Here is a 23609-nt window from a genome sequence, read left to right as displayed (position 1 = left end):
CTTTTAATTTTTGGAATAAAGCAAAGAAAGGGGAAGTGTGTCGTGTGATTGGGAGGTTGGGAGGTTGGAAGTTAGTTACAACTTTCCCTCTTTATCTTTCTTTTGCACGTTCATTTCTCTCTCTCTTGGTTTGAGCACAACTCTTGCCTCTCTCTTGTCTCTTCCTTATTCTTGAATATTTCCTAGCTATGGAGGAAGAAGAAGAAGATGGTGAGGATGATTGTTTTGTCTATCTTCTGTGTGCTCTACATTAGGTAGCTTTTCATTGTGTGGGTATATGGCTATGGTGTTTTCTTAGAGAGAGAGAGAGTGTGTGTGTGCCATTCTTGTGTGTTTTTTGAGAGCTTCCTGCAGTTTTCATGGCTATGGGCTGAGCCCAATGCATATACTTTGCAAGCTTGAGCCCGGGTTTGCTGTCTTTTTAGTGTGCTTGGAAGGATGATTCATTTGGTGCGTTCGCCGGGAGGGGCTAGCCATGGAACTTGCAAGAGAGAAGCCGCTGGAATCAAGGAACATGAAGAAGCGATGGTGAAGAGAGAAAGAGCGTGCCATGGAAGCATGATGGGGTTGTTGGAGGAAACTCACTCAATACAGCAACAACAAAGAAAGCACATAACAAGAAGAAGCGGCTTCTTTGGCCAGAAGGACGAATTAGAAGCCATGGTGATCTCAGGCAAGGTCTATTCCAGGACACGACAAGGACGATAACAGAGGGCAGATCTTCATGGCATAATCGGTGGTCTGTGTTCAACGGTGCACATTTGTTCGTCGGCGGCACATCACAATAACCTGCTTATGTGGCGGCCCTGAGCAGTAGGCACACGACAAAAAGCAGCAAATGGTAGCCAACAACCACCCAAAAAGAAAAAAATTGATAGAGGGATAAAGTAGTGGCAATGGTGGGCACTCGGAGGCAATGGTGGGCACTCGGAGCAGCATTGTTTCTTGAAGGAGGAGCGCAAGGGAAGAGTAGTAAGCAAAGTGTTGAGTGACTTCTTGCAGTGTAAGTGAAAGAAGGCGGCACTCTTTTGATGATGATCAACTTGGTACATGAGAAGAAGAAGGTGGGTACGGAGTCTGCAATACAGCCTGCGCAGCTCTACCTGAAGGCACAATTATGGATGTTGGTGATGGAGATAAAGAGAAGCACAGTTTTGCTGGCATTCCGGGCCAAATTCACTTTCTTTCTTATCAGAGGAAGATTTGAAGTGTTTATCTTTTGAGAGGGTCAGAAAGGATTGTGAAGATGGGAACCAGAAAGAATGTTCCTCTGCATCTGATGGAGAAATTGGTTTGGAAAGCAAAGGGTTTACTCCAGTGGGTACAGGATGGATATGCACAAAGCCATTGATAGACAACAAACTTCCTTCACAAAGATTGCAGATGATGCAGGTGAAGGTGTACACGATGTGTATGAAGTGCAGTATGAAACCAAGAGCTCTTTTGTGCCTCATTCTGATTGGGTTGGCCAAACAGAGCATGGAAGATACAAGAGTGGAACTGGAAACATAGATGTTTTGATGCTGAACACATTGCAGGGGTCTGAAAAAGAATCGGTGGAGGGAGCACTGGCCCAGAAAGAATGTGCAAAGTCCGAGGAGGGAGGCGGCCTTGAAGGAAAGAAAGGAGCAAGATGGACATGAAAGCTGCAAAGGCATTTCCGGAGAGGGTACCGCCAGCAAGGACATGTCGGAAGAAGCCACAGTTATTGGTGCAGAAAGCAGGGCCCTCGGACGGCTGGCAGCCAGTTTCTTCCTTGTCCATCTTCTGGTCTATGGCCAGAGGCGATCAGAACAATGAGGCAACACACAGAAGGTATGACTGTGGCGGGTCAAGCAGACATGAGGGTGCAAACCCTAATGGACATAAAGCAAGCAGACATCACAGTTGAGAAGGCAAACCAGGTCCGAAGGTGAGATAGAAAGGAAGAGAAAAAAGGGGACTTCTTGATGCGTGTGTCATTGAAGAGAGGACAAGCTTTGCAAAGGAAGGGACAATGAGGGTCTGGGTGCAGCGAAGGAGAGAGAGAATTTTGAGGTTTTCTGGCCGCCAGTAGAAAAAGGAGGATTGGTAGTCTGGGAACGACCTCATGCCCCACACATACAAATTTGCAGAAAGAGATTGGAGGTCAACTGGTTGTTTTCGTGTTGAACAAAGAAAATCTGCAATAGAGAGAAGGTCAGATCTGTCACAACGCAGAGCCTGAGGATCCTATACAACAGTAGCCGAGAGCAGCAAGGGAGTGAAATAGAAAAGAGAAAGAAGAGAGAGAGGAATAAGGGCAAGAAATAACAAGGGTTGGGGGCTGCGGGCTGGCCCGTGCGAGACAGACAGCAAGCAAGCAAAGATCAGAGGAGATGATAATGCAACGAGGTGAGCAAGGTTTTGGTTCCAGAGGTTTGGAATTTCAAGCAAGTAATAGCCAAGGTCCTGGTACAGTCAACATGCTGATCAATTCTGAAGAACGGGAAGTTTGGAATGGCTCAGGTTTTTTGGGGAACGATTCTCGCAGAAGAACATTTATGGGGGAATCTTCTCAAATGGGAGTGATGCAAAGTGTACAAAGAGTAAAACGACAAAATTGTGGAAACACTGTGCAAGGACACCACAATGTGATTTTTGGAAGCACAGACCAGGTAGGGTCTGGGTCCAATGCAACAAATGTGGAAGCTGAAGGAAACATAAGCCACTGCCCTGGGTCAATGTTCGCTGGGTTTCATGGCATGACAGATCAAGGCAACAGGAAGCTGAACGTTAGACATTTTCAAACTGGATCTGCTGAAGCTGGAAACAGCAGCTCCTCTGGTTTTTTATCCAACAATGAAAGTGCTTTAACAGAAACTTATTGCAGTGCAATATTACCAGGTTCTGAAGGGGAAACTCCTCAATTTCCAGTCAGTGGTTCAATGGGTAGTTTCATGAGCAATCCTCACACACATTTAGGTAATGGAAGCTGGAGCTGTTGTACAAGGAAAAGCTCTATGGATGGTGTAACAGGGTCTGTGGGTTCATTAACTTTTAGAGCTTCATCTGGACAAAGGGAGACCGAATTTGCCAGGTTTTCTGGAGGAGCTGGGATGAGCAGGTCTGACGCTTTAAATCCAATATCTTCCGATTCTTTTTCTGCTTCTATGGTCCCTGTTTTGGATGAACCACAATATCCTAGGGACACTGATGTTCGGTGTCAATCATTGGGAATCAATCTGGTGCATTATTCACAAAGTGGAAGCTCCAACAGGTACCATGGCAGGCATGTTCTTGGGCCACAAGAACTTTGTCAGTCTCCCTCCATTATACAGAGTAGCAGAGTATCATTGGCTGCTTTGCCATCTCAGACATGGATGTCTAGAAGGATGCCACCAAATGAGCATATGCCAGAATTTGCAGGGAACATTGATATTGGTCTGCTTGAGACCTCGTCATTTAGTCAAAGCAATGGCTCCTCTGCTGCTGTCACTTGGTGTGGAACCAATACTTTTATAGGGGAGACCACCAATCACCCAAGTTTTGTTGGAACATCTAGGGATTTCAACCCTGGTACTTATGTGGGGAATCATGCAAGGCATCATTCACGTGGAGCTTCAAATTGGATTGGAATTTCATCAGCTGACTGTAGGGTGGAGAACACATTTGAACCCCCAGGCAGAGTAATATCTGGCATGACAAGTAGATCTGTCCCTTTGAGAGGGTCTGCTTCACAAGTCTCTCATCTGGCACCCAACCCGTAATACACGTATCCATGCCCAGTTGTCCCACGATCATCTGCACATCCTCCAGCTGTACCATTGAGCAGGCATGATAATTTCCACTCTCAAGGAGGCGTACTGCTATTTCCTCCTCCATCAAGTGCAAAGGAAAAGGCTCGAAAACAGGTGCTTCTATGAAATGTGCCGGCTGTCAAGGATCTGGAATGAAGGTTTCCATTAGACAGCTTGGTCCTAGCATGATTTAGCAGATGTAGCACGTGTGCTCTGACTGTAAGGGTTCCGGGGAAACTATTAGTGAGAAGGACAAATGCACACAATGCAAAGGTGGGAAGGTAGTGCAAGACAAGAAGGTGCTTGAGGTACATGTAGACAAGGGTATGCAACATTCTCAAAAGATCACTTTCCAGGGCGAAGCTGATGAGGCGCCTGATACTGTGACTGGTGATATAGTCTTTGTCCTTCAACTGAAGGAGCATGCAAAGTTCAAGAGGAAGGGCGACGACCTCTTTGTTGAGCACACATTGAACCTTACTGAGGCTCTTTGTGGTTTCCAATTCATTCTTACTCACCTTGATGGCCGACCACTGATGATCAAGTCTAGTCCATGAGAGATAGTAAAGCCAGGTCAATTTAAGGCCATAAATGATGAAGGAATGCCCATACATCAGAGACCTTTCATGAAGGGGAAACTGTACATCCACTTCTCTGTGGATTTCCCAGAATCCGGGACACTATCTCAAGAGCAATGCCAGGTTCTGTATCCTGCCACCCAGACCGTCCAATGAAATGACTCAGATGGAGCTTGATGAATGTGAAGAAACTATCCTGCAAGATGTCAATATTGAAGATGAGATGAAGAAGGAGCGCAGAGCAGATATGGCGAATGGGCATTTTCTTCTCACAGCATTGCTGCACGTTACAGGCGGGCCGAATTTACTTTCTCTCTTCAATAAGCATTAATTGAAACTCCTATGAAGAGGCAGGTCACACACACAACTATAATCTGTTCTCAATAGTGGGCAGCGTGTTTTAAATCCTTACACCGGAGAATTTTTTCGCAGCAAGGCTGATGCATTGGGTGGTTGGGTTTGATTGAGAGATGCTAAGTGAGGGAGCACGTCATTGTTTTTATCATTTGTCGGGGAAATAATTTTGGTGATGGGATTTGGGGGTTGGTCATTACTTTGTTTATGAAGATTGTGAGTTTTTTTGCGGGTGAGAGGTTGATGATGTGCTCCTTATCATATGTCTTATGAGAATAGTGATGAAGTTAGAGTAGGAAAGTTAGGAGAAGTTTAGAATGTGAGATTGGGGATGTCTTGGGAGAAAGTTGATGAAGTGTTGATGTTTTTTTGGGTTGACTAAGTTTTGAAAAGTGTGGAGTTGAGGAGTTTTTTTGAAGAAGGGTGTGAAGAGAAGTGATGGTGGGGTTTATTAAGTATGTTGAATAGGGGAGATCTTCATTGACATGTTGTTCGCGGGAGCTCACAAGCTAAGTGGGGGAGAAATGACAGCCTCCGATTTCGTCACCAAAAAGGCTAAAAGATGCAGGGTTTTTATCATATTGTCATTATCTTGTCCATGTTTTTGAGGCATCTATGCCTAGTTGTATCCTTGTTGTTATCATCTATGTAAATGTGCTTGGCTAAATAGCGGGTCCGCACAATTTCAAAGCCAATGCATGGAAACTCTCTCTATGATGTGTAAAAGCCAAAGCCATGTATTCACACAAATAGAAGGTAGCCTAAGGTTGTACCCTTTTAATTTTTGGAATAAAGCAAAGAAAGGGGAAGTGTGTCGTGTGATTGGGAGGTTGGGAGGTTGGAAGTTAGTTACAACTTTCCCTCTTTATCTTTCTTTTGCACGTTCATTTCTCTCTCTCTTGGTTTGAGCACAACTCTTGCCTCTCTCTTGTCTCTTCCTTATTCTTGAATATTTCCTAGCTATGGAGGAAGAAGAAGAAGATGGTGAGGATGATTGTTTTGTCTATCTTCTGTGTGCTCTACATTAGGTAGCTTTTCATTGTGTGGGTATATGGCTATGGTGTTTTCTTAGAGAGAGAGAGAGAGTGTGTGTGCCATTCTTGTGTGTTTTTTGAGAGCTTCCTGCAGTTTTCATGGCTATGGACTGAGCCCAATGCATATACTTTGCAAGCTTGAGCCCGGGTTTGCTGTCTTTTTAGTGTGCTTGGAAGGATGATTCAATATCATACATGCAAGCAAGAATAGAGAAGAGATAGCTTTTACAATGGTTTTCTCTCACAAAAGGCGAGGAAGAAGAAGAAGCTAATGCAAGAGGGAAACCTACAAACAAACCTATCTAGCATGCATCCATCAAGCAAGCAAGATCCAATATCATACACGCAACTAAGAATCGAGAAGAGAAGGACTCACAATATATGATTATCCATTGCTTATTATTAGAAATGTCTTATATATAAGCCACTGGTTTTCACACTAGGCCGGGCAAACTTAAAAATGATCTAACCACTATTGCTAGTCTTAAGCAAGTATGTACATGAAGTCCTTATACTTTCCCATTAAGCTCTAGGTAAGGGTGTTTTATATGTTCCAATATCGTCTTACAAAAGATAAGTGCCCGATCGAGCATGTAAGATGGTAAATCGCCTTATGGTAGGTCGGGCAGGTGAAACCATGCTAATATCTACGGAGTAGTTAACATGGAGGGAGAGAGGGAAAGAAAGCTATAGTAAACATCTTCAAAAGTCTCAATGATCATGAGACCAAAAGTAGTACAAGAGTTCCATGGTACCGAGAGAGAGAGAGAGAGAGAGAGAGAGAGAGAGAGAGATTTTATTAACGTCTTCCAAAAGACCGAACTCGGCCTATGAGACAAATCAGTGTACCTGTATGGGGTATCCTCTGTCATCCCAACAAAATGAAAAAGTATTGAACTAAAAAGCCGAGTCTGGGTGTGCAATAAGTACAATGAGTGGTGGAGGGGATGGAGCTCTACTACTAGGAGAATGCAAAGCTATATGCATGGAGTATACAATCATGATATGCAACCTAGCTAGCTCCATCCTGTACCATACTGGGGGTATAAAATGGTATACATCAATGAAGGGGGTGTCCACAGCTCCCTGAAGAACATGCTTGGGTGTGCTATGAAGCGAGCCAGTCGCTCCGCACCCTCTCTGTGAAATTGAGCTCTGATCTCTGTCATCTCTCTCTGGTATAGGCGTGGTGTCCGAAAGCCAAGTGTCCTCTGTCTCTTGCGGGCTCTGAGTGTCTCTGCTCTTTGGAGAGTAATTCCCTGCCGTGTAGGGGCTGGGTGTGGGATGGATCTCTGAAAAAATATAGTAATCTGTGTCTGTCGTCCCCCCTCTGGAGCTGTCCCCCCTCTGGAGCTGTCTGAGCCTATAATGATATCTCTCTATGTGGCACTGTATGTCTAGAATGAATCTCCCCAGTATGCGCTAGTCTGCTGCCTCAAAGATCTAGCGTAGGGAATGTGGCTCTCTGAAAAAAAAATGGGATATCTCTCTCTGATGGTTGTATATGCTCTGCATTTGCATACATAATGCTCCTCACTCTCCACCTCCTCCCTGCACAATCTGCATACCCTCTCCTCTCGCGGGGGATCCGTGCTGCTCTACCAGTCTCAATCTCCAATCGGTGTGATGAAACTCTAAGCTGACTAATAGCCACTTGGGAGCCGTGTGGTAAAAAGCCCTCCATGTATCTAGGCCTCTCTATAAATCCATCATCAGTGATACTCATGAAGTGATCTCTGTAGTATAGCATCTTCGGTGGAAGAGGCTGTGTAGGCGATATCCATGTCTCTCGTGTATAGAGGTGCCATAGATCCTATCTCAATACTCTGTTCCTCTCACTATGAGAAGAGAGACGGATATGTGGTGCATCCCTGTCATACTGGAATGGTGGTAGATGATCCATGTCTAGGCCATGCTATTCTGTTCCTCTCACTATGAGAGAGACGGATATGTGGTGCATCCCTGTCATACTGGAATGGTGGTAGATGATCCATGTCTAGGCCATGCTGTGAGAACCAATGTGTGACATGTGCATAACATGATCCTCTGTCTCCTGCCTCAGCCAGCTGTCTGGATGCCTCAAAAGCTCTGTATGACAATCTGTCCTGTGGCATCTCTCTAAATCTGTCTAGCAGGCATATAGTCTGAAATATGGCCTCTACCATCATAGGAGGCGCACCAAACTCTGCTCGGATAATGTCATGAGGTACTGATGGTTTACTGCGTATCATGCGTGCCATCATGAGGGCCTGTGGTCTCTCTATCTGTGTCCACCAATGGGTAGCAAGGCCTGGCGCCCATACTGCTGCTCCATACATCAATGCCGGTGTGACTAATGTGTCAAATAGCCACCCCTTCGTCTGGGGCTCTTGAAAATGCACCTGGTGGCCCTATCTCTCTAGCATAGCCAATGCTGCATATCCCCGTGTCAATCTAGCTCTGGCTGATGAACCCATGGTGAAGCGTGTGGCTGCTGCAGAGAAGGTAACCCCTAGGTATACGTATGATGTCACCACCTCCACCTGGCATCCTGCGAGAGTGAATGTCAGCTGACTCGTGCCCTGTCTCGATGTATGAAAGACCATAACCTTGGTTTTCCCAAGGTTCACAGTAAGACCCCTCTGTGTGCAGAAATCATCGAGTGCATGTAGATGCTACTGTAGACCACCTGGAGACTCAGACACTAATAAAATATCATCAGCATAAAGCATAATATGTACTGAGGTACCTGCTAAGTCAACTCCATCTCCGCCTCCCCATGTAATGAAGTCAGCCACCTCATCAATGTATAACCCAAATAGCGTGGGGGAAAGTGGGCATCCTTGCTTCACACCAATAGTGCTAGCAATAGTCTCGGACATACCTCCTGGGCATCTGACTCGCCCAAAAACCTGCTCATATAATGCATAGATGCCCCATGTCATATCTGCTGGTATGCCAAGAGACTACAGGCGCTGAAAGAGCCTCTCTCGTGGTACTGTGTCAAATGTCTTGCGGAAATCCACAAAGCAGCAATAGAGCTTTCTCTTCCTCACTCTGGCCTGATCAATCATACATCTCAAAGTGAATACATGGTCAATGGTAGAGAAAGCTCTCCTGAAGCCTGCCTGCCTTGATGAGCGTAAACCTGCTCGCTCAGCATATAAGCTAAGCTCTTGCTCCAACACTGCACCATAGAGTTTGGCCAGCACGTGGCCAACCATAACCATCCTGTAGTTGCTCGGATCGAGCATATCCCCTGTTTTGTGAATCGGCACAATGGTGTGCATCGTCCACTCCGCAGGCAAACACTCTGCTAGTGCCCTGTTAAACAGGTGTGCAAGAAAAGGAGCCAAAGAATCTACTGCATATATGAGATGCTCACCCTACAGGCCCATATGGTCGGCGGCCCGTCCATGCTGTAGGTGGCGGATAGCTTCCTGTATACCATCATCGAGTGGGTAAAGAAGCTAGCTGTGGTAGGTCGAGGCTCCTGTGGGCTGAGGTATAGGTGGCTATTGTGGGGCGTGGTATAGGCCCTCTGCATATGTGTGCCATGTCTGTGGGTCTGCAATAGGTGTCGGTGTTCAGGGCTCTCTGAAGTGCCGCCATGAGACAGGGCTATCTGTACTCATGAAGAAATGAAAGATCTCTAGCTCCTGTATCTCTGCGAAGGCCTGCCTTTTACGGCGAGTAAGTCTCCTCATCTCTCTCCTCGACTCCTACTCTGTGATGGCTCCCAAGGCTCTCTATATGCGGAGCCGTGAGTATAAGGCTCTGCACTCGTCATCATACCATCAGATCTGGGGCATAGTCCCAGATCTCGCAGGCTCTCTTGAAGTGGACACGATGTGGGAAGCTCTGTAATGCAGCCGTGTGTAGGAGTGATGCCAGCTGGGCTATAATGGTATTCGTAGGTGCCAGGGGATCCATGAGTAGGAGCCCATCCTCTACTCTACCAGTGTATATGTCTGCCATGTCATGTGTGAAGTAGATGGTAGTGTGTGGCGTCGGTATGTGGGGGGCTGGTGATACTGGTGATTCGGCTAGTGAAAATGCCAAGTATGTAAGATCTGCCCCAATAGGACGAGGTGGAATGGAGAATGAGGTGACAAGCTATGATGCCTCCAAAGACCCCATAATGTAGTCTACCACCGTGTCTCCGGTCCGTGTATGACCCCCATGTGGGAAGGATGTCAGCCCTCCTGATCCCGGCCACTGTAGCATCCCGTTATAAATAACGAGACGATGCCTGGCTCCCAACTCTAGTAAGTAGTCCCCATAATGTCCTCTGTCTGGTCCACTGTCCTCTGATGCCCGACTAGCCCCTATCTCCTCTGGATCCACAGGGTGGAGGATCTCCATGTCATCATAGTCATACACCTCACACTGTCTGCTCTGTGTGTGGGCATTGAAGACGCTCGTAAGAAATACTTCCCCTAGTGTAGAATAATGCATAATCTCCTCTGACAGACAAGTGTATCGCGAGGCTCCTGTCTCCTCCTCCTGTGGCATGTCCTCTGTAATGACATAGGAGGATCATGATGGAGAAAAGTAACATAGAGCTATGTATATAACCCTGTCCTGTGAGAGCTGTAAGCTGATCCACATGTATCTGGCCTCTGGATCCTGTGCTACCACTCTCAGTCTCCCCTGTAGCTCTCGTCTGAATAGAACTGCTACTCCCCCCGACCCTCTCAAGGTACCCTGGCGTGTGGTCCTCCTGTATGTTGACTCCCACTGGAATCCCTCTACTCAAGGTAGCCCTCTCTCTGGGCTCTGATGTGTCTCTGTCAGAAGTATGATGTCTCTCCCCACCATAACATGCTCCAGTCGTCCAGGTTGCACCCATAGTGAACCATTACAGAAGTATGATGTCTCTCCCCACCATAACATGCTCCAGTCGTCCAGGTTGCACCCATAGTGAACCATTACAGTTCCATACTACCATGTGTATCTCTGTCCAGTGGCCTGGTCTGTGTCCCATAATGCCTACAAAAGATATTAATAACGTCTCTCCATGGCCGAGAGAGAGAGAGAGAGAGAGAGAGAGAGAGCTGTTATTAATGTCTACAAAAGACTTGATGAGTATATGAGACCCAAAAAATGTTACGATCCATGAGGTGTTAAGACATCATGAAAATAAACAACTAGCTACTAAAAGAAAAACAATGATAGCATACTAGGTAGCCTTTGTTTATACACTATATAGCAGGCAGCAAAAGAATATATATTCATAGTGTGATGTCTTCTCCATGTCCCTAAAGCAAGTACCAGATCTAGAGGTGGTAGGTGGAAGGTTTGGGTCTCGGTGTCTAGCTCTCTCGAGGAGATGTACTCTTTGGAGGATCCGGGGTATCTCGCTCTGTCGAGGACATGTGCTCTTTTTCGGAAGACTCCACGACTGTGGTGGAAGCATGCAACGGGCTTACTCGGTGACATCGTCAGCTATGTGAGAGTGTTGGCCGAGGCTCTCTACCGAGGGCCAATTGTGATGTCCTGCTTCTCAGGCTTATGGTTTGTCTTTATGGTTCCTCTGCTCTAGTAAGTATGGACTGAGTGTTGGCCAAGGCTCTCTAGTGAGGGCCAATTGTGCTTCTCAGGCTTATGGTTGTCTTTTTCGGAAGACTCCATGAGTGGGGTGGAAGCATGCAGCGGGGGGATGCTCACTCAGTGACATCATCAGTGCTACGTGGGGTTTGGATCTCCTATGGACTGAGTGTTGGCCAAGGCTCTCTAGTGAGGGCCAATTGTGGGTCCTGCTTCTCAGGCTTATGTTTGTCTTTGTGGTTCCTTTGCTCTAGTAAGTATCGTTCTAACATCTTTGATCTGTTTAATGCATCACTCCTAGGAAAAGTCCAATATCACAAGACAATGGTTGCACCCCATCTCTCGTTGTAAATTGGGTGTCTTATTTAGTGCTCCTTTAATTGTGCCTACCCATTGCTACATATCTCGGGTATCTAAGTATGTAGTACTTACTGGTCCTTTAATTGTATCTACCCATTGCTACATAGCTTGCATACTCTCTTTCATGGGATGCTCAATCAGAAGGCGATCTGATGACACACTTCGTTGATGGTGATCCTCATGGCAAGATGCATATCTCTGGAGTCAATTAATCTGGGGTAAGTGAACTGGGGACAATTTTGGGATGTTGTATAATTGGGGTGTGTAGGTCTCCCAAACAAGACAGCTTGTAATGGGTGTTGGTGTCTTCTTTTCTCCATAGAGGCGCCATGCATCTAAGATGTCCATACTCAAAAAGAGTTGGTACTATTTGTACTCACGCTTTTTCAAGAATGCACACTTCTTCAAGCAGGTCAAGGGACAGAAAGCTCTTTACATATTGCATGCAGTGATCCATCCAAAGTCCTTTTCCCAAAGGAGGTAAAGCCAAAGCAACTCTCCACTCGTCGTCATACCGCCCACTCTAAGGCTGTGAGCCCACCAGCGAAGTAGTGGAGCAAAGGTGGTGTGGGAAACTTGCTTGGGCTGATTCATTCACAATAGATTGAGGTGTGCTATGATGGCTGGGATGTGAGTGACCAGTGTAGATTCAAGTCATGATGGAAGTGGATGCAGGAGAAGGTGAAGGTGGGGGAGTCTAGGGTGAGTGGCGAGGGGTAAGATATGGTGAAGGCAAGGTATGTGTGGTCCGCCCCAATGTGTGCGTGTGTGCGTGTGTGTGTGTGTGTGTGTGTGTGAGAGAGAGAGAGAGAGAGAGATGACTTTATTGCTATCACCAACTTTATTGCTATCACCAACTAGTCTTGTTGGGAAAAAAATACAAACAATCTAACCAGAGTGCGGCATAAACTCTTGGTTAAGAGCCTTGATGAATGAACCACTACGCATGGCGCAGGTGGACACACACCACGAGAGAGAGAGAGAGAGAGAGAGAGAGAGAGAGAGAGAGAGAGGACTTCACTGTTGGCGTCCACTGTAAAATACAAATAATCTTCTTCGAACAGAACATGAGATCTTGACACTTGCCCTACATTCAAGCTTTTCATGACATGTTTCTTAAATAGCTTTTCATGACAGATTTCTCAAAATATCAATAGTCCATTTAAGACACAAGCATTTGTTCTTTTTTTAAATGAAAACATATATTAGCATTTCTTGTATTACAAATGTGTATCATGTACATTTTTATGCACTTGTAATCAAGTGGTCTTTGGAGTTACTTTTGATACCGAAGCCTTTATTGCTTGCAGTGTTAAATGGATAACAGGTGGCATCTCCACATCATAATCATGCTGGTAAGAGCTCCCGCTCTGCAATGGAAATTGAAAAGTCAGTCTTGCATGTGGCATGGATGAACACAGCAACCAATGCTTACCCGCATGCACTGCAATTAAGAGTTTTACCGTTTCCTTCTGCTTTACATCTTGACAAAACCTCTTGCTCTTCACCTCCTTCAGAAGCTTCAATGGCTGCCGTAGGAGCAGTCGGAAGATTCAAAATTTCCTCCACATCAGCTTCTATGTTTGCTGATAGCTTTTTGTCTTCAAATCTTGTCTTAGGTGCTTCTGCTAGCTCTGCAATGGGTTTCTGCTTTGGTGAAAAATGATACTGGTTTTCAGCTGCTTCATTTTCTGGTTCTTCAGTAGCAGCAACTGGTTTGGATGCTTCTGGCAGACCTTCGAGTTCCATCTGATATGTACATCAACAGTAGGGATCTGTTATTATTTGAAAGATAGAAAGAAAGAAAGAAAGGTCACATGGACCGCTAGAAGCAGGTGCTAAAGCTCAATAGAGAAGAAAAATACCTTCATCTCCAGCTCCTCAAACTCTGCTAAGACTGCTTCCTCATCCTCAGCTGAAAGACGCTCCCCAAGAGCAGCATTGATTTCCTGCATTCAACAGGAGTATTACACGTAGCATTTTAAGAAAAAAAGGAAACTCTGCTGCCTACAGATAGTTCTCAAAAGAAAAAAGAAAAAACCTGCACAGAGAGGACTCGAAGATAGTTGCACCAGATGAGTATGTTGGAATAAAACTATTATTACTGAATGCTCACAATGGATTGCTAACTTTTATACATCCCTGTCATGTGCATCACAGATGCCATGGACATTTCTAGGGCTAGATCCAGAAGAGGCAACCAGATAAAGAGTATGAACCCAGGAGAAGAACCAGGATGATGGAGCACAGAACTCAGAGCACCTCTGCAGTGCAGACTGAAGCAAGGCTTGGAGAAAGAACCAAAGGGATGCTGTCGGCTGACATCAGCATGGTCAAAGGGCTGTCGGCAGCATACTGGAGTGGTCGGCTGAGCCAGCAGGTAAGGGCAGCAAGCAGGCGCCAGAACCAGGACCAGTCGGCTGAATTAAAGGGATTTAATGAATTAAGACTGGCCGACCAGCAGTCGGCCAGCTCCTACCTTGTCCAAGAGTGCTATAAAAGGCACCAAGTGCTCCATGTTTTACTCATTCCACCCACTAGGGGTGTGGGTCACTTAGAGGTCCCATAGGGGACAGAATTTAGGGTTAGGAACCTTTTTATGAAGGCAGCCCATGGCTGCAAAGATCTGTACCTTTTTTTGTACATAGTATATACTGAAATTCCAGCACTTCTCACTGTCTCTCTCTACTCTCTCTCTACCTGCGTTTTTGCATCGTGGTGCGTTTTCGCATCAGAAGGTCTTCAAGAGTGTTTAGGGCTGAAAGAAGACTACCCAGAGCATCCGCGCGTTACATTGGTATCAGAGCATCAAGCTCAGCCAAGCTAAACACTGATTCAGTCCCATATGATGGTGTACAGGTCCAAGGTACAGGAAAGTACACGGATTCGAAGCCCAAGGCGGGAACACAGATCGGGAAGAACTCCCAGGAGGTTTGTTGGTGGTGTTCCACAGTGCCACATGGGGATGGCAGTTCCGTGAGCCAGATAGGTTCTAAGGGAACGGTCCCAAGGGAGGTTGATCCTCCAAGGGTGATGTGAGAGTGCCAAACTCAGTTCCAGGAACGAAGACCAAGACGGTGTTCAGAGCCAGGGCAGGAATGGATTGTGGACTAGAGGAAGACCAGATGCATAGATCTTCATCAGAGACAGAGTGGTTTGGAGAACAGACCGGATTTTCAGAGAAAAAGGTTTGCCAGGGATGGATGATGACAGAGGGACTTCGGAACAGGATTGGGATGATGACAGTCATCCAAGAGCAGATTGGATTCCCGTCATCAAGTTTAGCAGAGGGGGATGTCATGTGCATCACAGATGCCATGGACATTTCTAGGGCTAGATCCAGAAGAGGCAACCAGATAAAGAGTATGAACCCAGGAGAAGAACCAAGATGATGGAGCACAGAACTCAGAGCACCTCTGCAGTGCAGACTGAAGCAAGGCTTGGAGAAAGAACCAAAGGGATGCTGTCGGCTGACATCAGCATGGTCAAAGGGCTGTCGGCAGCATACTGGAGTGGTCGGCTGAGCCAGCAGGTAAGGGCAGCAAGCAGGCGCCAGAACCAGGACCAGTCGGCTGAATTAAAGGGATTTAATGAATTAAGACTTTAAAGGGATTTAATGAATTAAGACTGGCCGACCAGCAGTCGGCCAGCTCCTACCTTGTCCAAGAGTGCTATAAAAGGCACCAAGTGCTCCATGTTTTACTCATTCCACCCACTAGGGGTGTGGGTCACTTAGAGGTCCCATAGGGGACAGAATTTAGGGTTAGGAACCTTTTTATGAAGGCAGCCCATGGCTGCAAAGATCTGTACCTTTTTTTGTACATAGTATATACTGAAATTCCAGCACTTCTCACTCTCTCTCTCTACTCTCTCTCTACCTGCGTTTTTGCATCATGGTGCGTTTTCGCATCAGAAGGTCTTCACAAGAGTGTTTAGGGCTGAAAGAAGACTACCCAGAGCATCCGCGCGTTACAATCCCTATGACCAAATTTTGGTACACGGGAGAGGAAAGGATACGTTGCTGAAGATGAGATTTTCTTTAGCACGCCAATGGGCACATCTTCGCCAGCTGTCAGTCAGCATTCAGCACCCATATCAACTTGCCATTAGGCGAACAACCTACAACTTGGCTCCTTTCCGAAGGGGTTAAGGGGCTCACAAAGGTCCTCACCCTATGCAGCCTACAGTCTACCTGAGTCACGACTGCTTGGTCTTGATCCTGCCTTCTCTTTTGCAAGATTTTTCTGCTCGGTGTTGGTACTGTTCATCCTCTCGTGCTGTTAGGTCAGGTCTAATTCTGTCTAGTGTGATCCAAACATTCTCTTGCTCAATAATGGGGGCAAACCCCCAACGGCATGGTCAAACTACTAACCAAAGAAAAATCGTGGAAAAATTCTCACGTGAGATTAGGAAACAGGGAAAGAGAACAGAAACGACAACTCCTAAGAAACGCAGCAACTATGACTCAGGGGCTTGGTGCCCGTGCCTGAGATGAATGTACAAGCATATGAGAATGGAAAACTCTACAATGCAACTTGTGGACTGCACTTGGTCTTGTTGCTAAAAGATAGACTTGAAATGTGCGCATCATTTGATAGCAAAGTTTAGTTTGTTTTTAAAACACCCATGTAATAGCCTGTTGGAAAGTCATGACCTCGCCATCTACATACCACATGCATAGTGCCAGGGATAATGAGATCATACATAAATCATAGAAGACTAGGGCCATTATCATCCCTCCTCCAATTTTCGTGGCTTGGAAGGGATTAGAGTGGTGGAGGTTACGTGTGCAGTGGCGTGAACACTACTAGGATAGGTGATCTCTCGGGAAGTGGCCCTCAATTTCCAACATGGTATCAGAGCCAAGGAGGGCATGTTGGGATGTTGTTAGCGGAGCTAGTCGACTTACCGATTCCTCTCCATGGAGAGGCACAAAGGCCGAATGCGTGTACGACAAAGAAGGCTACATCATGCTGGTATCCCGGAGTAATCACTTCTAAGCCCAACGGAGCGTGCAGTGACAGATGCAACCACGTATACGAGAGACAAAGATAGAGAGAGAGAGAAGGGGGAGAGAGAGATGGGAATAGGGGATTTACATGGTACACCACACTGAGCGGGGAACAGGCCCTACCCCCTCTTCAGGAATTTAATTCAGGAACAACCACGGGCTTTTCCAAGCCAGGACCAATACAACAAATGAATACAATATCAAACAAAGGTGTCGACGACGAGATCGGGCCAGTGTCGATGTCGAGGCACAAGATAACTGATGCCGAACTCCCTCGAGGATGACGAGACTTACACCGGGCTAGGCACAAGATAACTGATGCCGAACTCACCTCGAGGATGACCCACAAAATACTTACACCGGGCTAGTACCAAAATCCAAAGAATCCAACTGATGTTCTCAAGTATCCACAAAAAGCTCTTTCTTCTCAATCCAATCTTTTCACTAATAAAGGAGGAGGTGGCGGTTCTTCAAATGGAAGCAAACCCCCTCCGAAGAAGGCGGCTGAAAGGAGGTGCTGATGGAAGAGTCAAACAACAGTCAATAATTGGTGGTGGAGTAAACGGGCAACCAACAAGTGAGAGAAAATCCAGCAAACAGGAGGCAAAAACCCCGGCTATGGAGCGGCGGAGACATCGGCGGCAGGCGGTGAAAACTGGCTCTGGGGTGGCGGCAAGTGCCGGCGGAGGTGGCTCTGGGCGGCGGCAACGCCGACAGCTGGTGGTAGAGGCAGCTCTAGGCGGTGGCGAAGCCGGCGGAGGTGGCTCTGGGCGACAGCGACGCCGGTGACTGGTGGCGGAGGCAGCTCTAGGCAATGGCGACGCCGGCAGCAGGTGGCTCTGGGCGGCGGCGCTTCTTCACAGGGGGTGGAGCAACGGTGGTTGGTGCTGCAAAGGGAGCTACTGGTAGAGGGGAGGTAGAAAGGTGATGTAGAAGATAAGGCTCTTGCTTTTCCCAAGGGAGTTCTTCCACGTTCTTCTTCTATGAGCCTCCAAGTGTTTTTCTATGATCCACCAAGAGGATGCTTGGTTCTTTAAATACTTGAGGGATGCCTCTTTTTACCACGCTTTGCTTTTGTTTTTATCACTTGGCTTTTGCTTTTGTTTTAATAATTTGAGTACAATGCAATCAAGTTGTTTTTCATGTTATGAATGGCTCATTCGCATTCCCCCCCATGATTCTAACACGTAGCTTTATCTGTGCCAGAGTTTGACTTCCATCTAGGGCTCTCAAATTAGCCCCAAAAAAGTACACTAAATTCTCGAGATGCAAAACCGGAACCCCTTATCTTGAACGTGCTACTTTACATATTCCTTGGGGACACACATTCAGCTATGTAACTCAGTGCATTCCAATGCACCTGGACTTTCATATTCAAGACCACGACCTAACTAAACAACCAGAAAATAGTCAAATTCATTCACTTTTTCCTGTTTTAGCATGGTAAAAGATAGTACCTCCTGATATGCCTTAGCTTCCGCTGTCTCGTCCATTAGCTTTTGCACATCCTCAATGTTTATTTCACTCTGCAAGTCCTTGATTGCTTTGTGTCCTGTCTTCAAGCTTTCAAAAACAGCCTTCTGCTTGCTGGCTAGCTCAATGTCTGACAGCTGCCAAAGAACAAGAGACATCAAAGAAAGTGAGACTACAATCCTGGTGAGCACCAATGCACAAGTGACATCAGAGAGGTCGTACAGCAACAAAAAGCTTGTCACTTTTACCTGTTGTTCGACGTTGAGCAACCAAGCATCAACATTCCTCAGCAGCTCCTCTTGTACTTTCTTCTTCTTTAAAGCAAGAAGTGCACGATCCCGCTTTCTCTCCTTGACCAGTTCTCGTGCCACTTCTTTCTCTCTATCTATGACTCTTTCCAGCTACAGATTTGAGAAAACTACTCTTTAGAGGTGACTAAAGAAGCAACAGAATGCTCATGAAGCATAGCGATGACATGTTACATAGGGTCGACTTTTCTTTTTATCTAGAGAGGAAAAGTCTCGTATTCATTAACATTTACACATCGATAAAATCTCCCTGAGCTGAACTGCAGCAGCATTCATAGTCTGATGAGGATTCACTCTATTACAGCACTGATATGATAGAGGAGATATCGGCTTCAAAGCATATTAACATGTTGCTAAGCAAAGAGCAGGAGAGGCAGTGCTTGTAAAACAACACCTGATTTCTACGTATCTGAATCATATCAAAGTATATCTTTTAAGAAAACTCCTGCTACAACAATTGATGAGAACAAAAGCGATTTATTCAAAGATATAATCTTTGAAAAAAGCTCGCAGGTAGAATGATGATGGATGAGAACAAGAAGCTAGCTAGTGAAGACATGATGGAACCCTAACCCTAACCCTACACGTGCAGGTCAAAGAAAGAAGAAATGCAATTGAACCTTAAAGCAGAAGAGACATACTTGTTGCTGATACTGAGAGAGCTTCCGGCGCTGAGTCTTGAGGGAGAGTATGGCGCGGTCAACATCGGTAACTTTAGGTTTTTTGCTGAAAAAATTTCCCATGGCCTGTTTTCCTCAGAAGAAGACGATAAAAGAAGCCTGCAGAAGTGGTCTTCGTTTTTATGCTGCCCTGCAATCTTCGTTCGGAGAGTACGCAAAGCTTCGCGAGATTCAACAATCTGCAGATCGGGCCTCAATTTGGCAGCAGATACCTATTTTTTGCCCTTTTCGTAAAGCTCGCCTCTCTATGTTTATCGTTTTTATCACGTTGAACCAGTGTGGCGATGGAAGCTCTGCTAGTTGGAGCTTCCAACAGCCACCAGATCTCGCTTGCCTTTCTACTACTCCCGCTTCCCTATTGCAGGCTCAACTACCCTTCTCTTCTTGCCGCACAACAGCAACAAAAAGGAGCAGTGGAGAGCTTTAACGAGAAGAAGAAGCAGAACTAGAGCTCTGCCCCTCCGCCATCGCGCTGCGGTCTCTTCTGCGCGACGACTCCGTCCAAAAGTGCTTAAATGTCTCCCATATTAAATTGGCAGTCGGGACTCTGAGTGTTTATTTTTTAAGGTTGCAGAGGCCCTTCCCGGCACAATTTGACCTGCTGTAGAAGTATAAGGATCTGTGAGATATTGCTAGTATTGGACCCGTGCGTTGCTGCGGGGGCAGGTAGAGTTCCAGCAAAAATAGGCTCAGTTTCTCCAATTTCGGTCATGTTTTAAGTAAACACAATACATTATTTCAAGTGACTTCATATATATATATTTCAAAATAACATCCATGTCTTGTAGATTTATAGCGAAAACAAAAATATCATAGTAATGTAGCATACGAAGATGCAAAAAAGGACCAATATTACATATTCTCAAAATGCACCACAAAATACGTATTCTCAGTCGGTAATGTCAGAATCAACAAATTGAATTCTTCTCTATTGTTAAGCGGTGATCCATCCCGCACATGCTCTACTATCGATGAATGCAAAGGACCTGCACAAAAACGAAACAACGATAAATCAAATCTCAAAAGGACCTGCACATAATGACACATCGATAAATAAAATCTCAAAAGGACCTACACATAATGACACATCGATAAATAAAATCTCAAAAAAATCTTATAATAGAAAAACATAATCAAAATTACCTCGTACAATAGAACATCGAGTGGATGGTACATGAGGAGCTCTAGTATAAAACCCATAACGAATACCAATGGTCATGAAGGATGTAAGAAACAACCAGTCATCGGGTATTGAATACTCCAATGATGCAAAGCATCTGTCCATCTCTCTCCAAAACAAATAGACACCCCACTCCTCATCAGGAACATTGATCCCGTACATCTCGATGCCTTCGTCGACAACTCTTACCATAAACGTATCAATGTCATGCAATATCCTAAAATCAAAGCATAACAAATAGGTTATACAATTATTTATATATAGGTTCAAAAAATATTTATACAATGCCTAACAATTATACTTATATTTACCCATCCCTATAAGCATCAATCATAATCCATGCTACGTGACGTGCAGTAATAGGAGCTGACCATAGCGGTGGCTCTGTACAGATAGACATCAGTATAGAATGTCATGTTCCACACTTTGTAATCAAAAAAAGTTATGCAAATATAGAGAATAACTCACCTACTATCCTCGACAAAGGCATGTCTAATGTAAAGGTAATCTTAGACATGTCTGTCAAAACATAAACAACAAAAAATAGATACTTTTACCATGGACAAATATGTATAAAAAAAGAAATCACAACAAAATTAATCAAATTGCAGAACTTAAATAAGAAACCTGACTTGTCACTCAAGATCTCCTTATAAACAATATTGTTTGTTATAGGTGTATATATAACTATGAAGATCATCAAATGAACACTCCACATTAGCGTTATCCTCAAGTAACACCTTCACAGCATGAGGAGACCGTGCTCCTGATAACGCGACATACAATTGCCCATGAGTAAACACTGGAGTCACCAAATACAACCCCAAGACATTTAGGGTTTGGCTTTGTGATTTGTTTATTGACATGCCAAATGCCAGCCGCACGGGAAACTGTCTCCGCCTCATGGTGAATGGTAGTTGGGCCTCGCTGCATATAAAGGTAATCCGTGGAAGAAATACTCTTTCACCAACTTTAGTACCAGTGATGATTTCAGTCTTCAAGACTTTAGAGTGAAAGGCCTTACATATCATCCGTGTACCATTACAGAGTCCACGTCTTGGATCCAAGTTACGAAGCAAAATAACAGGAGCTTCTAACTTTAAAACCAAGCAGTGAGGTGGATATCCGCCCCGAAGGTCGATTGTGTTCAAAAATTCTGTGGAATATAGGAATGAATTTTCATCATTTTCAAGAATTGAATCTGCACTGAAATATTGCTTAGGCTCACCAGGCATTGCATCCAAAGCTGTCTTATTCACAATATCCACTTGACTGTTTATTGGAGCAAGAATAGCACGCTCACTAAAGTATGAAGCATATGTCGTAGTGATAGCCAATTCAGAGTATACCAAGTCTTTAAGAGTCGATCTTTGCAAGACCATATTACTTGGTAGTGTCACCATCGTATTATCATCGGTACAATCCACTCCATTCCCAATATTCATGACCCACTGTTTAAACTCATTGCATCCATTAGTATTGCTTGATTGAATACGCATATTTCCAGTTAACTTTAGAACTTTGATAGAGTTCCATAGAAAGGAACGACACAATGCTGCATTAACAATATCCTCACGTCTTCCCTTCATAAATAACAGGCAAGATTTGTCTAAAATATCCCCCCATTAATACAACCTTTCCACCAAAGGGCTTATCTGAGAATAATACATCTTGTAAGCTCCTATCCAATGCTTCAAAAGCATAACGATGAATCATTGGAGCCTCATCCTCCCAAATAATGAGCTTACAAACTCTCAAAACCTCAGCAAGTTGTCCATGTACAGGGATTTTGCAAGTTGAAGAATTGTTTAGCTCCAAAGGTATCTTGAATCTAGAATGTGCAGTACGTCCATTCGCCAAGAGTAGAGAAGCAATACTTGACGATGCAGTGGCCAAAGCAACATACCCTTGTCCACGTACTCGCGCAAGCAAGCAATTATACAAATAGGTCTTGCCCGATCCCCCCGAACCATCTAGGAAAAAAATGTCACCTGCATTTGTCGCAATGGCATGCATTACAGCATCGAAAGCAACACGCTGGCTATCTGTTAATGTTGACTCCATAGCACTTGACAGGTTAAATTGTTCGACAGTATCAAAAGATCTCTCTTCCAAAAGCAATCTATTTTCACCCAAGACTTCCAAATCAGTTCTGTTTAGTTCAGGCATTCCTTCAAAATCTGCCAATGTCCGTCTCTGAGAACGAAGAATTTCTTCTAAATATAGTAGTGCATGAGTTTCAGCAATTGTTCAATACCAATAAACTGACCCCTGCTTCTCGATAACTGGTATAGAAAATCTTCTATCATTTCTTCTCAAAATCTCTTCCACAATATTCTTGGACAGGAAGGCTCGCAAAATAGCAGTATAGTACCAAAAAGACATCTCAACTGCAAGGCATTCTGCATGGATGATGCTTCCTCCATACATGCAACCCATTCAGAATCATCTTCCAGTATCCCTCTGGCAATGCAAGCTGCCTTGAAAGAAGGATAGATGTGACCATTGAGCGAACGCAAATCTTCAAATGACTTAGATCCTTTACATATTGTAAGGAGTAGGCGAACATAATATGCCTCACCTGCCAAAGGAGCTACAAAGTACATGCGCCCTATAGTGTTTCCAATCTTTCTTTTGGTCCATTTCTTCAACCTGGAGTTCCAAACCCATTGTTGAGGGAAATCACTATACAATGTATTGTTTGCTTCAGGATGTTGTTGATTACAGGTAAACCATTCAGTCATAGTAGTCTTGCCTACATTTTTCCTCTAAAAAACATCTGCAATATTATCATCATCTCTGAAGATAACATTATGACCCCCATCTAAGTGTACCTGCAACCGTTGCACATTAGGCTTCTCATTGTGTAAATCATACTCAAAGAGTCTCCAACATGCCTCTGATGCAGAGACGTAACGTGCATCCAAATACCTCTGAATCTCATCAACTACGCAAGCAGCATTAACATCCCCGCCTTGTACAGTGCTAAATCTTATTGTTGCTCTGTCATGCCCCTTGTATATGTACTTGTAAAGATATTTCACTGCTGCTATTGTTGAGCATATTTCCACAGTTACATGAGCATTATATGTGACTGAAAGATAAGGGTTATATGGCACAACCCATCTATTATCAACATTACACTTTTTCAATGCCACAGTTCTTCCATCATTTCGACGCATATACACGGGGTAACCACTCTCATCCATAGTAGTCTCTTGTGCAAAAGCTCGTGGATAGTTCCTTGTGCATTTCCCTTTATCCATACAATTTTCACTTGGATTGAATGGCCCACAGGGCCCATGGATATTGCAATGCAACACGACATCATGCAGAGTAGGAAA

The 23609-nt window shown here is 44.9% G+C and overlaps 2 protein-coding genes and 1 pseudogene across 4 annotated transcripts; 2 read left to right on the top strand and 1 right to left on the bottom strand.

Moving 5' to 3' along the window:
• Positions 1-1865: 1865 nt before the first annotated feature.
• LOC147632703 (uncharacterized) lies at positions 1866-5370 on the top strand. Of its 3 annotated transcripts, none has more exons than XR_015267223.1 (2): positions 1866-5036; positions 5099-5370. XR_015267223.1 is itself a non-coding variant. In XM_086807531.1 (2 exons), the coding sequence occupies exons 1-2, from the start codon at positions 2358-2360 to the stop codon at positions 3726-3728; spliced, it is 1014 nt and encodes a 337-aa protein (XP_086663657.1). In that variant the 5' UTR covers positions 1866-2357; the 3' UTR covers positions 3729-5370. The 3 variants fall into 3 exon arrangements, 2 of the variants coding, with proteins under 2 accessions (XP_086663657.1, XP_086663656.1); XM_086807531.1 differs by having other exon boundaries at positions 1866-2373; positions 2731-5370; XM_086807530.1 differs by having other exon boundaries at positions 1866-2373; positions 2488-5370.
• On the top strand, positions 3809-5370 carry LOC147632702 (dnaJ protein homolog pseudogene; annotated as a pseudogene).
• A 7419-nt stretch (positions 5371-12789) lies between these two features.
• LOC147632701 (vacuolar protein sorting-associated protein 20 homolog 2-like) lies at positions 12790-19659 on the bottom strand. Its single transcript, XM_086807529.1, has 6 exons — positions 19047-19659; positions 18346-18498; positions 18082-18234; positions 13479-13562; positions 13077-13362; positions 12790-12983 (listed from the first exon to the last, which is right to left on the bottom strand). Exons 1-6 carry the CDS (start codon positions 19146-19148, stop codon positions 12961-12963), a joined length of 801 nt encoding a protein of 266 aa, XP_086663655.1. The 5' UTR covers positions 19149-19659; the 3' UTR covers positions 12790-12960.
• Between the last annotated feature and the right edge of the window lie 3950 nt (positions 19660-23609).

This window comes from Cibotium barometz, chromosome 13, assembly GCF_041138505.1.
Source record: "Cibotium barometz isolate CiBa-2024 chromosome 13, ASM4113850v1, whole genome shotgun sequence".
NCBI classification, from domain to species: domain Eukaryota; kingdom Viridiplantae; phylum Streptophyta; class Polypodiopsida; order Cyatheales; family Cibotiaceae; genus Cibotium; species Cibotium barometz.
This window is presented reverse-complemented; position numbering and strand designations above follow the sequence as displayed.